Source organism: Podarcis filfolensis (genome assembly GCF_964270895.1).
Source record: "Podarcis filfolensis genome assembly, chromosome: 4".
NCBI classification, from domain to species: domain Eukaryota; kingdom Metazoa; phylum Chordata; class Lepidosauria; order Squamata; family Lacertidae; genus Podarcis; species Podarcis filfolensis.
The window spans coordinates 50,239,912-50,254,805 of record NC_139607.1 but is presented as its reverse complement, the minus strand read 5'-3'; the positions used below and the strand labels follow the sequence as shown (position 1 = coordinate 50,254,805).

The 14,894-nt window shown below is 40.1% G+C and overlaps 1 protein-coding gene across 1 annotated transcript in view; it reads right to left on the bottom strand.

Annotated features, from left to right (window-relative positions):
* Window positions 1-14,894, bottom strand: part of DSCAM (DS cell adhesion molecule) — a 312,391-nt gene that overhangs the window by 258,804 nt on the left and 38,693 nt on the right. The window contains exon 2 of the mRNA XM_083608743.1: window positions 1,261-1,578. Coding sequence (XP_083464869.1) covers window positions 1,261-1,578 — 318 coding nt within the window. The remainder of the gene's footprint in view (window positions 1-1,260; window positions 1,579-14,894) is intronic.

The following is a 14,894-nucleotide window of genomic DNA, read 5'->3' as shown; positions in this document are numbered from 1 at the left end:
GATTGACAGAAGCTGGGGCAGAGCAACGGGAGCTCACACTGTTGTGCAGATTCAAACCGCCAAACTTCTGATCGGCAAGCCCAAGAGGCTCAGTGGTTTAGACCACAGCACCACCCACGTATCAGGCATTTATAGTAGAACAATGCCTAGAGACCAAAAGTATATCAACAACTTCATTGGAAGAACCAAGGAGGGTTAAGATATTCTACTCAGTCTTGAATAACATTAGGGTTCTGGTGCTATATGGGACCCTGACTAAGTAGACCTGGAAAGACTCACTAGATCTCACCATTTGATTAGGTCCTGTCACAGGCTATGCCATGAGGTTCAAGTTCCCCATAACAGAGAGTGTTGGTAAACGAAACAACAGAGAAGAACCCTTTGAAAAATGGCCCACCCTGCGTTTATAAAGGAAAGCTATGGCAGTTAAATGCATATGAGTCTGTAACACAGATGTCCCCAAAGATTTGTTTTAGTGAGTGGAAACAGATGAAGCGAAAGAGAAAGCTGTTAACAAAGATGAAAATGTGATTATTATTTTTGTGGGAAATCATCCTTGGCTCTAACGTAAGCATATTACTGGCACAATGGGACTTTGTGAATTCTTTCACAACACATAAAACCAACTTGCTTTATATTTAATTTCATACTCTATATTAAATCAAATTTTCTATAGTAGCAATTTAGTAATATGCAGAATTTAACATCAAGTGGATTCAGTTGCATTTGTTTTCATTGATGACGATATATCTGAAAATAAAGCAAGAAATGACTTAACATTCCGTCTTTTAACACACAACAGGCCATTTGCTTTTTTAAACAAACAAACAAACAAACAAACTATTGTGTCAAGGGCCCAGCCTAGCCTATTAATTTTCCATCTACATAGTTTGATTAGGATAGTTTTTCTCAAAGCAATCCCCTACCAGTATTCTGAAATATCACAGTATCTGGAAGGTTGCAACTGGGGATGGGTCAGATGCAAAATAAAACAGGGGTCCTGCACCTTGTGTTGCAAAATGCATTTCAGCTGTGCGACTTGTCACACAACTACTAATGGTGCAAGACCTTGTTCTCTTTTGCATCTCGCCACCCTAGTTGCAATATCTTGTGTAGATGTTCTCCTATTTTGATTCCTTTAAACATTACATCTCTCATGTTTCTGCCTGGCAAGTAAGACACTGGACATGATCCAAGCTACTTTTCTATGCTACACCACCATCTAGCACAGTAACCAGAGCAATATTTGACTGTACTCACCGGCCTTAATGTGAACATCCTGACTTCTGATTTTCCCTGAAGGATTTTCAGCTGTGCAATAGTAAGTGTTATCATGGATTAAGTTATTAAAGCTTGAAGGAGGGAAAGGGAAAATTTGGAGAGTGCCATTAGGGTGGACGTGGCGGATCCCTGGAACATCGTAGATCTCCTCGCCCGTTGCTAGGTACCATCTGAGCGTCACAGGAGGGATCCCTGCTGCAGGACAGGGCACCAGAGTCCCTGTGGTGCTAGCAAACACTACCTCTTGCAAAGATGCATTGACAAAATATAAGCTGGTATGTAGATCTTCACCGAAAACTGCAAGACAGAAACAGAAATGTACATAGTTAGAAAGGGGTAGGGGTATTAAAGTCAGTTTTCCTCTTATCTGTTCATTAAGGATGACACGGTACTGTTAATTGGGATTTTGCAGTAGCTGGACATTGTTCTATATTATACGGCATTATCTTTTGGTTTGCAAACTGCAATGAAACAAAGGTTGCTAGAGAAACTGGATTCACGTGGAAGATGGCAATTTCCTTGCTCAGGTGTCATGGCAGAAAACTGTAACCAATTTAATTAACTAAGAAGTCATGGACTTCAGATCAGAGGGCAAAGAATATGATAATAAGCAGGAATAGTGTTACTGTTTTGGAGAAAGCAAATGAAATTTCTTCCAAACATTGTCAGCATTTTTAATTTTAAATGAAATAGGAAGAGAGATCATCATACTTTCATTAAGATGCCAGTAGCATTGTCCTCTTTCACAAAAACTTTTTACACTGATCTTTGTAAACAATACCTTTCTTCTTCTTCATTTTAATTCTCTTTACATTTATGCCTTTGTAATAGTCAGTATTCTGATGATTAAACTAATCTCTCAGAAAAAAGAGAACTTGTTCTTGAAGGAGAAGGTTCAGCACCCTGGACAGCAGGTTTCCTATGCAACTGTAATAACAACCTAGCAGCTTTTCCTCTCAGGTTCTTTTATGGGAAAACAAACAGCTTCTCTCTCATGCCTATCTCAGGAGGGAGAACCACTCCCAAAAAGTCCATCTATGTTTCTACTTAGTCCCTCCTTGCCCTCTTCCTTTGCCACATTCATGCCGCCACATCCGCTACCCTTCCAGCATCAAGATGTTCACCTTTCTTGGCCCCAACCCAGGTCTAACCATTCGACATTATGACCCAAACTGCAAGAACAGGGAGATTGGTAATTGACATGATTTTTATTTTAAAAAAGCTGGAGAAAGAAGACTCTCAAAGTACCCCTGGGCAAAACTGTGAGACACTGATACAAAGTGATAACTGGCAGTCCAGGTTCTCATAGCTAATGGCTGCAAAAAGCAGCACATGCTGATTCAAAGTAACCCTGCAGGGTTGCATCAGCTGCAATAGAAACTTCACTTTGTTAGTCAAAGAAAACAGATGTGACTTGAATACACAAGAGGCAGAAGATTTGAATACAAACTAATGCAGGGCCATGTGCTGTGCTGAATACCAACAGCAGTGCAGATATTAATAGGACATTTCCTGGCTTGGCATAAAACAATTTTGTCAAAAATATGAACCAAGGACTAAGCAGGGTTGCTTGCTAAGAGCCAAAGAAATATGTTTTGTAAGTGGGTTACCTCAAAATGCAAGGAATTAAATTAATAGTTAATTGGATGCTGGCAACAAAATAATGCCACTTACGCCAGCCGCTGGTGGCATTCCACCCCCCCCCTCTGGCCCTGCTTTTGTGCATTTAACAGCAGCCTGACACACAGAAATTAAACAAGTGGAGATAAATGATTAGAAAAGCTTCTGCTTTTACATTTCTCTGAGAGGCCACTGTTAAAAAGCACAGGAGCAAAGCCAGAGAAAAAGTGGCAACCCTAACAAGCAACCACACTCTTCAGAGATAAATAGGTGTGGTTGCATTTCTCTGTGGAGGGAAAAAAGGAGCGACTGACAGCTAACATTAGTGCCTTTTCATGTCAAATGAAGTGCATTTCTGTGGGATATCATAAAAATGTCATTGTGGCATGTACAATAAACACGTCAACAAGTTTCTAAAAATATTAGATTTTTAAAAAGTCATTGTATCACTTGTGAAACCACTCCTAGGGTGTTCAGCTGGATATATTTTAATGCAACTACACGCAAAAAGACAAAATATAATCTGCAATCTTTGCATCCCGTGTTCAAGGCTATTGATTTCCATCTTAGACTCATTGAATAAGTAAATATAAAAGAATCCCCATTACCTATTCATAATTAATCAACATTCTAATTTAAAATTGCCTTTATCTCTTACGTATTAGAGGCAAAATATCATCTGGGCACGCACTTATCAGAGGGTAGAATCTAATCCAGAATTGTAGCAACTAAAGAGCAAAGAAAAATATCTTAGCATTTTTGCCTTTGATGAATCCAAACTGCCTTCAAATATTTATTTAGACATAAAGAGACAAAAATCAAAGACAAGTTCAGTGTAAGCAGGGCATAAAAGCTTTTTTTAAAAAAATAGTATGAATAAAATTGAAGTAGAGAACATGAATGATTGAATTAAGCAACTCAAAGTGCAATTCTGCACAAGTAAACTCAGAAATAAGTCTGTATCATTCTCCTAGATAGGTGTGCAAAGGACTCCCGTTTCACCCTCCTTTTTAATGAGTGAGAATACAGAAACATTCCACAAAGAGGAATTTTGTATTCTCAGTTCACCCAGTGGTTTCTCAGCTACTATACAATTCTCTATTGCATCTATTTTTATGTGTCATTGTTGTAATTCATTTCACCATATGTTTTGATACATTATTGTCACTATTTAGAACATTGCTATTTCCATCTATAACAGCAATATTTCTTATATTGTTTATGAGTCCCACTGGCAATGTGTAATTTGTGTGGTGCTTATATCTGTGTACACTTTATTGTTAACCTCCTTAGGCTCTCATGAGAGAAAAGACAGAGTACATGATTAAGATTATCATCATTATTGAACAATAAATATTCCTTCAAAACATGTAGTAGAAATTAAACGACATAATCTCAAACAGAGCAGCAGTAAGAAACTCTACAACGACATAATCTCAAACAGAACAGCAGTAAGAAACTCTACAACCAGTCCATACAAACAATTAAAAGGCAACTAACAGTGCGATTCTACACAAGCCTACTCAGAAGTAAGTCTCACAAAGTTCAATGGAACCTACTCCCTGGGGAGAATGTATTTTACAGTCTTAAAAGATGTGAATTGAATATATATAGACATTAAAAGCATGAGTGGACAGGGTGGTCTGTTTTGCCAGGAGTCAACAGAAAAATAAAGAAGGTGCCAGGAGTCCATATTAAGGAGATGGAGGATTTCCACAGCTTAGATGCAGTTGCTGAAGAAGCCCTTTGCCAGGGAACACTCCTTCCCACACCGAACATCAAAGCTTGAGGGAACCAGAAGAGCCTGGTATGGAGGTTTGCATGGAAGAAGGCTGCCCACATATAATGGGGTGGGGGACAAAGAACAGGTGTGGGGAACCATGAACCCTCCAGTTGCTGCCGAACTCCAATTCCCGTCTGTCCCAACAAGCTTGGCCCATGGTTCAGCAATATCAGGAGTGCCAAAGGTTCCCCACAGCTGATAAAAAGAGGAGGCTGCTACAGTTGACAATATGGACTCTTCATCGTTTCCTCAAACTTGCATGTGGAAATTTCTAAACAGAAGATATTAGACTGAGGATTCAAACAGAAACTACAACAATAAAATGTGCTGTTTCCTTTTAGAGAAACTGTAGGCACCTCACGGTGTTGGTATCAATGTGCCTATTTCTCACTGGTGCCACTGTGTAGCTCTCATTAATGTTAATAGTATTTGCATGCATGTCAGGAAGAGAGAATTAACCACATAATGAACATTAATAAGCACTCATTTTCAGGTGACATTCATCACTATGAACAATTTTGGAGGCCAAAATACATCAGTGTGATTGCAGCATACAGCGGGCAAAGCAGATTTTAAAAGCTTATCAGACACATTAAGGGCAGCCAAAGAGACTCACAGGTTTCCACAGGAGAAAGGAAAAACATTATTAGAACATTATAAAACACTAAAGGCTAATAGTTTCTGAGACATTTGGCTCAGCCAAATTCAAATATAGGCAACTGGGACGATTCAGTATTCCCCATAAACAACACTAGCAAGAATTTAAAATGCAAGGCAGCAGAAAACCCGCTTCTACCAGGCAAGCTAGGATTCTGGCACTTTCTTGTTACCCACTATTGTTAACTATCATTGAACAGAAGAAGTCGGTAAGTAGGTTTGTTACTTGCATTTAAAACCTACATTTCCTCCAAGGACTCGTTCCTCTCATTTCGCCAGTTTTAAGTTCACTTCTCTTCATGTCCACATTGGTTTGAAATATTCAAGGGGAGGGGGTGAATCAGTGTCTCCCACATCCCTAGTTTCATGATCCCCACCCCATTTTATACCAACACTGTGATGTAGGTTAAGCTGAGACCTAGTGATTAGCCCAGGACTCCCCAGACAGCTTCATGGCTGAGTGAATATTCAAACTTGGATCTCTCCTGTCCTAGTCTTACTTCTTTTAACCAATTTTTATTGATTTGTCATAAGATATGTACAGACGTGTCATGAACCACTACACTGGCTCCCTTAAGGTTAATGTTACACCATACGTTGTGAACCTGTAAGTTCAATAGGACTTTTCTCTCCATACATGATTTCGTTCCCTGTCTCAGCAATTTTTCAGGTAGTACATGAACAGGACCCAAAACTTTAAATACAGGCAACTCCCGTTTGTGCAGGGGTTGCATTCCTGGCCCCCATGCAGGTCAGCGGACTGTGCAAAGTCCACCTCAACCCATTACGCCCCCACTCTGCCCCATTTTTAGGTGGCCTTCGTTCAAAGGCGATGGACTTGTGCATGGCTGTGCACCAATGGTTGCTTCTTTACTTTAAGAAAGTTGATAGTGTAGCTAGGTGCAATACAATCCTGTCCCTCTCTCAGCAAGAAAAGGGGAAACAGGTCCTTTATTTCAGAAGTAGCTGTTGCAGCCCCTTTAAAAGAAGACATTCTACAAGGCAATGCTATTGTCATTTATTCCCCTCTTGGGTGGTGGGGGGGGGGTTTGCCAAGAAATGGGAAGGGATTGCAGTTTCACAGCAAAAGGTGATTATTATTTTCCCCTGGAAAAGTTCTATTCCCACCCCCCCACAAAATGCCACCTTTTGCTGTGAAAAATAATCTCAATGACAATTCTACCCAACCCTACATAAAAAAGGCTATAGTATTTCTAAGTACATAAGAGCATGTTGTGTCAGAGTCAGACCACTGATCTATCTAATTCAATACTGCATACAGGGACTTGCAGCAGGTTTCTGGGGATTCAGATAGGAGTCGTCCCCAGCTTGAGCTGGACAGGGACAGAACCTGGAATCTTCTGCATGCAAAGCACCCATAGCCCATCCTCATGGTTGCAATCATTATTCTCAGTAGGAACAGCTGTAACTAATTTGTTGTTGTTGTTTATAATAATGGAGGATACATTTATGAAAGACATGGGTAAACTATGACATGTGTCTCTCCAATCGTTTCCTGCAACATCCAACTAAAACTCAAATTATTCATTGCCAAAAACAGTCTCAGTCATTGGGACGTTAAAAGCACCGAGCCATGGATTTAATGGGAGTGAAATGTTCTCATCTGAGGTCAGAGCTGGTCATAATAAATCAGTTCATTTATCTGCTGCAGTATTGAGCATAACCATAACACAGTTCAAAATGGGAGCTAACATGTAACTATGAATGAGAGTTGCATAATTTTAAAGAGGAAACACCATGGAACAGATGGCAGAAGACATAAACGAGAGAGGGGGGAAATGGCAGGGCTGAAAGTAATTGCAAATCTGCTATGATTACTTGAGCAGTGTTGCTATACAAGGACATCTGCGTCACGGCTTCTGTAAAAAGGAAGGGCATGCTAGCTTCTATTTCAACCGTCCCTTTAACAGTTTTGGCCCTCTGTGTAACAAGTACGGAAGGGACAATGGCTTGGTTATGACCAAATCTCCCTGGAGAATAGACTCGCTTCCATTAAATGAATTGCTCAAGCTTCTCATCTTAGAAGAATTTATTAGGGATCTGAACATGCAAGAAGTTCAAGGGTTAGCATTTGGAGAGGAACAATAATGCAACAGAAGGGGCTTTTAGGCAAAAATAAATGTATCTCATCTGGTTCCTAAACTCTCAAGCCTAACAAAAGTGCAAATAAATAAATGTATATCAACTATAAGATTGTGGTGTTAGGAACACAGGAAACTGCCTAATACTGAATCAGACTCATGGGTCCATCTTGCCTGGAACTGTCTACATGGACTGGCATTAGCTCTCCAGGATCTCAGGCCAGGAATTTCTCCAAGCTCTACCTGGAGATGCTGGGGATTGATGCTGGGACATGTTGCCTGCTCTATCTGGCGATGCTCTGCTCCTGAGCTACAGCACTAGTCAGTAGATTGCAGCACTAGTCAAAGTGTGTTGAAACAACACTTAGACCCCAGTGCATTGAATAGGGCTGTAAAATCCTTTTACACCTTCCTTCCATTACTTCAAGCAAATGCTTTGATCACTGGGAGGTGAAAACAGCATGAGTGGTACCGGGGGGGGGGGAGACACAGGGAGCAAGTACCCCCAAAGCAGTAGCTCTCCCCCCTCCCTTCCACAATTGCTGCACTCTATAAATAGCATATACTGTTGTTGTTTTTCAGAGATCTTAACATGTGGGACCCAACTCGTCCACCTAGAAATATATTTACCCCTTCTATGCCCCCTCTTTTTTCTGTTTCTGCCACTGGAAGAGCAAGTATGAGGAATCTTCAGGTTCATCTCTTCCTGCTCTTCTGGAGCCACCCCCACCACCCCCATCCCTTTTGCACACAGAATCACAGTGCACAGCAGTACATATTTCAAAAGGGGGTGGGGTGGGCTCACTGAATAATGGAAATAAATAAGAAGGTGATAAATCCAGACTAAGTGTTAGTCTTTTGGGAAGTTTCTCACTGTCTTGCTCTGCTTCCTGGAAGTACCCTTTGTGAAGAAAAGGAGAGAGAGTGAACTGTGTTTTTTAATTGTTAGGAAAAACAGTGTTAAATGACAACCCATATGAAAAGCAACTCTGTTTATTCCTCCCCCATAACACTGTGAATGGAGTACACTGCAGGGAAGGGCAGAATTCACTATAATCATTAAAAGTAAGACCTGTTCACCAATACAAAACACCCCCCACCTATCTACCCACAGCCTCCTCCTCTGTGCCTTCTTTCCCCTCTTGCATGCTCTGGGTGTTTCCCTAGGCTCTTTTTCACTGTGGGGCTGGCTGTATGCTTAGTCCTATGGAAAAACTAAAGCAACAATGATATTTAGAAGGCTGGGCACTCCCTGACCCACTTTAACACAACTTGTTAACACCACAATTAATAATAATAATAATATCTTTATTGTCATTGCCCCCTCTCAGGGACAATGAAATTACTTTGAACTCAGTGATGTGAAAACTATCGCAAATCACCCTGATTTGTGTTGCCATTCAGGGCACACACATAGCCAATGCACACCCCAAGTATCTGACATGGTGTGCAACTGGCCACATACACACAAAAATGTGTCCTCCACAGCAAGCTGCATATTTATATATATATATATTTACTTTCTGGTTTTCAATCATTGCACTAAACAAAGACATTCGTACCACAAAGACCTACAATATCAATAAGCAGGAAGTCAGAGGTTTTTTTTTTAATCATAAACAAGCAACAACAGCTACAGACAAGACAAGATTTCTAACAGCCTATCCGGTGATGTCGGCCCACTCCTATCCTCAGTTACCACATATTCCCATGCACAGCAACTGTAGGAAAGATATTAAACTTGTTTTATGTCAACTTCAGTACAAAAATTTGAAGTTACTGTTTTAAAGCTCTGGCAGAGAACTGGCATTATGTCAAGTTAATGTACCATACCTGTTTTCATGTATATTTATTACACACACAAAATCTAGTTATTCAGCTCTGCAGAAACTGTGCTGTAAATACCCATCACAAAGACTCAGTGTATAATAAGATAAAAGTACAATTCAGCATGCAAAGACATGCAAAAGCTTCCCCCCCACCACTATCACCACCTTCAAGGTTTATTCTGTGAAATAGTGGGTGGAAATCAGGCAGGATGTGGAATCTGATGTCACATTACCACATATTGGGTAAAGATGTGCGTAAATCCTGTTGAAAGTGAAAAAGAGCTCCCACTGATACATTCTTTTAAAACTATAGAATTACTATCCATGTCATGCACATTTAATGGATGCCAAGTTATTAGTATTTTAGGGCTAAACAATATAAAATTATAGCATGTCGAAAATGAACAAAAACAAAATTGCACCTTTCTCAAATTACTATTCATAATTCAACAAGACATTCAACTTTTCATTCCACCAACACATTCCTCTAAAGCAATCTCATAATCAAATCCTCTAATAAGCATAATTAAGCATGTAATTGTTTTCAACTACAAAAAAGGCCAGCAAAAAGGGGGGGTGACTCTTTGCAAAATGGAAGATTTTACATTCCCATTCAGTTTTGCAGGACAGAACTTACTATTAAATCAAAGGAAGCTGCCTCCATTTTTTTTAAAGTCAAATGTCCCTAGGTCAAACCATAAAAGGAAGCAGAATGAGTGGAATTGCTGAAAGCATAATAAGCATTTTTGCCTTGTCTTTTCAGTCACATAGGGAGCACGCACTTGCAGATAATGAATGGCAAGAATCCTAGATGCAAGTCTCTAATCAGCTAGAAAGATACCATTTATTTCTGATCTGCACGCCTTCTCTAATGTTGTAGCAGATAATGATTACAATGAAAGGAAAAGGGGGGAAACGCAGGGTGGATGTGGGCTGTAAATCAGCACTTGAGTGTTTTGTGATTGAGTGGGGGAGTTGTTTAAGAAATAAGTTATAAAACATATGCCTTTAGAATATTTGCTTAGGGAGATGGAAAATATTGGCAAACAACATAAAGGCAACGGTTCTGTGTTTAAAACAGGGGGAGAGGCAAAAACTAAACATATAGGATGTCCTAAGGCATTGCATGCAAAGAAAGGGTAATAACCTCTGGTTTCATTTCCAGTTTCATTTCCAAAATAGGATTGGCTTATACAAATATAAGTCTCATTTGAGACTTTTGAAGTTATTTAACAAGCAGAGATATTAATGAGCCTTTTGGTCATTCTGCTCCAGCCTTCGCAATGGGAGATCAGGGAATCTTTCATTAACTTCCCATTTTGTCCTAAGCAGGAAAATGATCAACAGGGAACTCTGGAACAAGCCGCCTTCAAACCGTGGTTTAATATCCTGGTTCTAAAACTGTTAACTTTCATTTCCTGGTTCAGAGGAATGGGAAACTATAGTTAACAGGGAACAACTTCCTATTTGGTTTTCTCCCACCATGAAAGGAGGAGCATGAGGGCTGTGGAAGAAACAAGTGATGAGAGTAGAAATTTAGTTCCCATCTGAAGATGGGAAACAGCATGGTAAGGGCCAGATAATGCATGTTTTTTATTCCCAGGCAGGGAAGGGAGAGCCAGTGTGATGTAGTGGTTAGAGTGATGGACCAGGATACCAAAGTTAAAATCCCTGCTCAGCTACAAAGCTCACTGAGTGACCTTTGGCCAGCCACAGTCTCTCAGCCTAACCTCCCTCACAGGGTTGTTGTGAGGATAAAGCAGGGTGGGTGGGTGTGAATCATATATGCTACCGTTAACAACTTGGAGGAAAGGTGAGATATAAATATAACCACTCATTCCTTTATGTTGTAGGACCACCTTTTTAAAGCTGGGCAATATGGTGATGATCTATAGTACTACATTATACACTGGACTTAAAATTATGATGTATCCCCCACCCCTTAATCTGCCATAGACTGAAATGTCCCCCCAGGATATTTACTAATGTTAATTCTCAACTGTACTTGATTTTTCCCACTAGGAATAAGGATTCCACATTGATTTCATTACATTTGACAGTTTGCCCATCACAGGAGGCTAGGTCAGCTGAAGCACAGTAGTGCCCTAAATATAAAGCAAAACACAAATCACAGCTCTCAAAATACAGGACAATGACCTAACCTGTGCCATAATTAAAGGAACACATAATATATCTTTGGTCAGTTTAGACAATAAAGCAACGTCTAAAATTAAGGCAGTCGTGCCTAAGAATACTTTTCATACATAGCATACAAATGACGAACCCTGTGCTTCCAGAGTTCTTAAATTTCAAGGGGAGTCTTCATGAGATACAGGAAAGCCAGCATGAGAAACATGCCAGCAGGGATAGGGTTAAAGGCACAGCCCCTTTCTGCTCATGTTGCCCCTTAATGGGTGTATACATATTTCCCCTTCTCCCTGTAAGTCTGACTCCCCTCCATATTCATCCTGGCTCAGGGGTGGAAAGATCAACTCTTTGGAGGAGATTTCTGGGGAGCACTATGGACTGCGGAAGGGGGTCAACAAAAAATCCCCTCCTCTTCTTCCATTAGCAGAGCTGTCCACTGGATCAAATGCCTTTTGGGGAGCACTAGAGTCCCAATTGGATTCCACCATTTGCATCAACCTTTAGTCCTTTCCTGGACCAAAGGATGCCTTGACAGTGGATTGCTATACATGTTTATCCAGATGTCAGACCCACTGTGTACAATTGGGTTTACTCCATAACAAGTGTGCTCAAGACTGTCAGCCTGAATTCCCAACTCTAAACACACTAGGGAGCAAGCTCCATTGAAAACAATGAGTCTCATTTCTGAGTAAAAATGAATAGGATTACACTACAAGTAGCAGTTAAATATAAATAAAGAGCAGTCTATTTGGCAAAATAATCTAATCTTCTACTTCCAGCAGGTGCTAATTAAATACCTGTGTCATATAATCAGCAGTCATGTAGGTTATGAAGCCTGATTTAACATATAAATAATGATGAGATAAAAGAGATCTTTTGAATGAAATCAAAGTAAGAAGCAATCATTATGTGTAATCATTATCACAATTTAATGGCATTATGTGCCAGAACAGGGCTATGAGGTAGAATGACGGTATCTAATATCCTCTTTCTATTTTGTCATTTGCTAAAATGCTGCTTGTATCTTTCACAGGTACAAGCTAAGTAAATGGATAACCTAGAACATTTAAGTCTGATAACACAAAGAAGTAGCCATGTCACAACTAATACATCCATTTAAAAAGTTTCCTTTCACCTAAACCAGAACACAACCAATACTTGCCCAACTGTCAAACATTAACATGTGACCTTGCAACAGATACATAATATGAGATGGGGACAAACAGCATAGCATTATTCCAATGGGATTCAGAGGCCGGGTGTCACATCAATCTAATGCTGCCTGAATTCATGACAGGTACAGTTTCACTGTGAGATTAAAACCTTCACAGCAGCATCCACAGGAAACCTCCTAAACCAGAGGGTTACCTGATGTGGAGCCCTTGAGAAGCTCTTGGACTACAACTCCCATCAGCCCCTGCCAACATGGCCAATAGTCAGGGAGGAAGGGAGTTTTAGTTTTAAGAATTTCTGAAGGGCACCACATTAGCTACCCTTGTCCTAGACCGAAGGCACTCCATGGACCTTATGAATCTGTAAGTTGCTGTTTCTCTGGTTTTCTATTTTTTTCCAGCTTTAAGTTCAGTTCTCCACATTTCTGCATCAGTTTGCGATTAAAAAACAAAAAATTACGCATGAAAATTCATCAGCACTTTGGTGCAAATTTCTCCTATGTACACATAGGAGTTTTCACCTAACATAATGCATTTTATGTGTCATTTCATTAACACGTGTATTTTTGTGTACATCTTCTACTAAATTAATTTTCATGCTCGTTATTTAGTTGGAGAACTGCATCACAAAATTTGGAGAAATGAAAATTTCTAAAGATAGGGATGTTTTGTAAAGTGCAAATTAGGTAGGTTCACATTGAAAACTGAACTGAATTTCTACCTCACCCCTAGCCTATGGTAGTATCACTAGCACAGAGACAACAGCTGTTGATGTGGTGCCCTCCAGATGTTGCAGACCATAATTCATCTTTGATCACTGGCCATGGTGGCTGGGACTCACAGGAGTTGTCATCCACAATATCCAGAGGGCACTACATTGGTTGCTTTTTCATAAAAGCTCCAAGGCAGCAGGCTATTTCATGGGAATGGTGGTTCCTGCCCCAATGCAAAGCACTCCCCCATATATGCAACAATGCTTTCTTGCTATAGTAGGCTCATCGTTGCTGCTTATGAGATATATGCAAACAACATAATAATGCTCACCAATACCATTCCTAACTGGGATGTTGTGGTGTGGAAGGCATGATGTGCATATCTGAGAGAGCTTACATATGCACACAACTGAAGATGTTGCCGTGTGGCTAAATACTGACAAGATGAATACTGAAGAAGCAGATACTAATAATCCTCTCAGGGTCTTTGTAAGAATTGAAATTCAGTAAAGGCATCATTCAAATGATGAGCATTAATCACAATCACAACTATTCAGTAAACATTTTGCATTTAAAAACGAGTAAGGGAATGATTTGTATCCAAATGTGTAACCCCATAATCTTTACTTTGAGAGATTCAGTGCTCTAACCTCCAAGTGTGCAAGGTCTTGTGACTGCAAGCGCAAACACAACTCACGTAGGCCAACTCAGGTGGGACATCCAAGTTCAGTGTTTGAGTTAGCATAATAAAAGTGCCTTAGCAAAAATGAGAACACACACACACATCAACAATACCAAGACACACAACACCAGCAATACTATACCACACACATTTCTTTCTCTCTCTCTCTCTCTCTCTCTCTCTCTCTCTCTCTCTCACACACACACACACACACACACACACACACACACACATACGGCAAAGAAGTTATCTGCCTGGGAAAGGAGCACATACATTAAAGCCATTAAGAGAATGATCAAACACACACGTGTTAAACTGCAGAAACTACAGTTTCTCATATTCAGAAGAAGCAGGAAACTGTGGCCTGTTATAAGCCATACAAAACTTCCTCCCCTTACATGCAAAGACCCCCAAGGAGCATGCAATGCTTTTACTCTCATTCCCATCTCAACAAATAACAAACCCAGTTGTTGAACTTTGCTCTCAATGAGTCAGAGAAACATTCTAGCAAGTCTCACATACTTGCAGCAATTCTTCCATTATCTGCTGGTCTGTGCTTTAAGATCTGCAGAGGGGACCCTTCTCCTGAGCTCACTGAAGATTGTAGCTCATGGGATAGTAATGCAGGGAGGACCTATGGAACTGTCAGCCCCTAGGGGCACAGCTGGCTCCTTCCTTACGCAGTTGCAGACATGGCCTGAAAACACACCTCTTTAAGCCAGAGTGATGCTGCTTGGGGTTGTTGTTTTTTTGTTAGGATTTCTGTTGTTGTTTTGTTTTAGGATTTTGATTTTTTTAATAGCAGGACTTGTTACTTTTTTATTTTTAGTTTAAATTTTACTATTTTATTGTGTAGCTTGTTGTTTTAACTGGAAAGATGTGTAAACTCCCCTGAGATCTTTTTTGA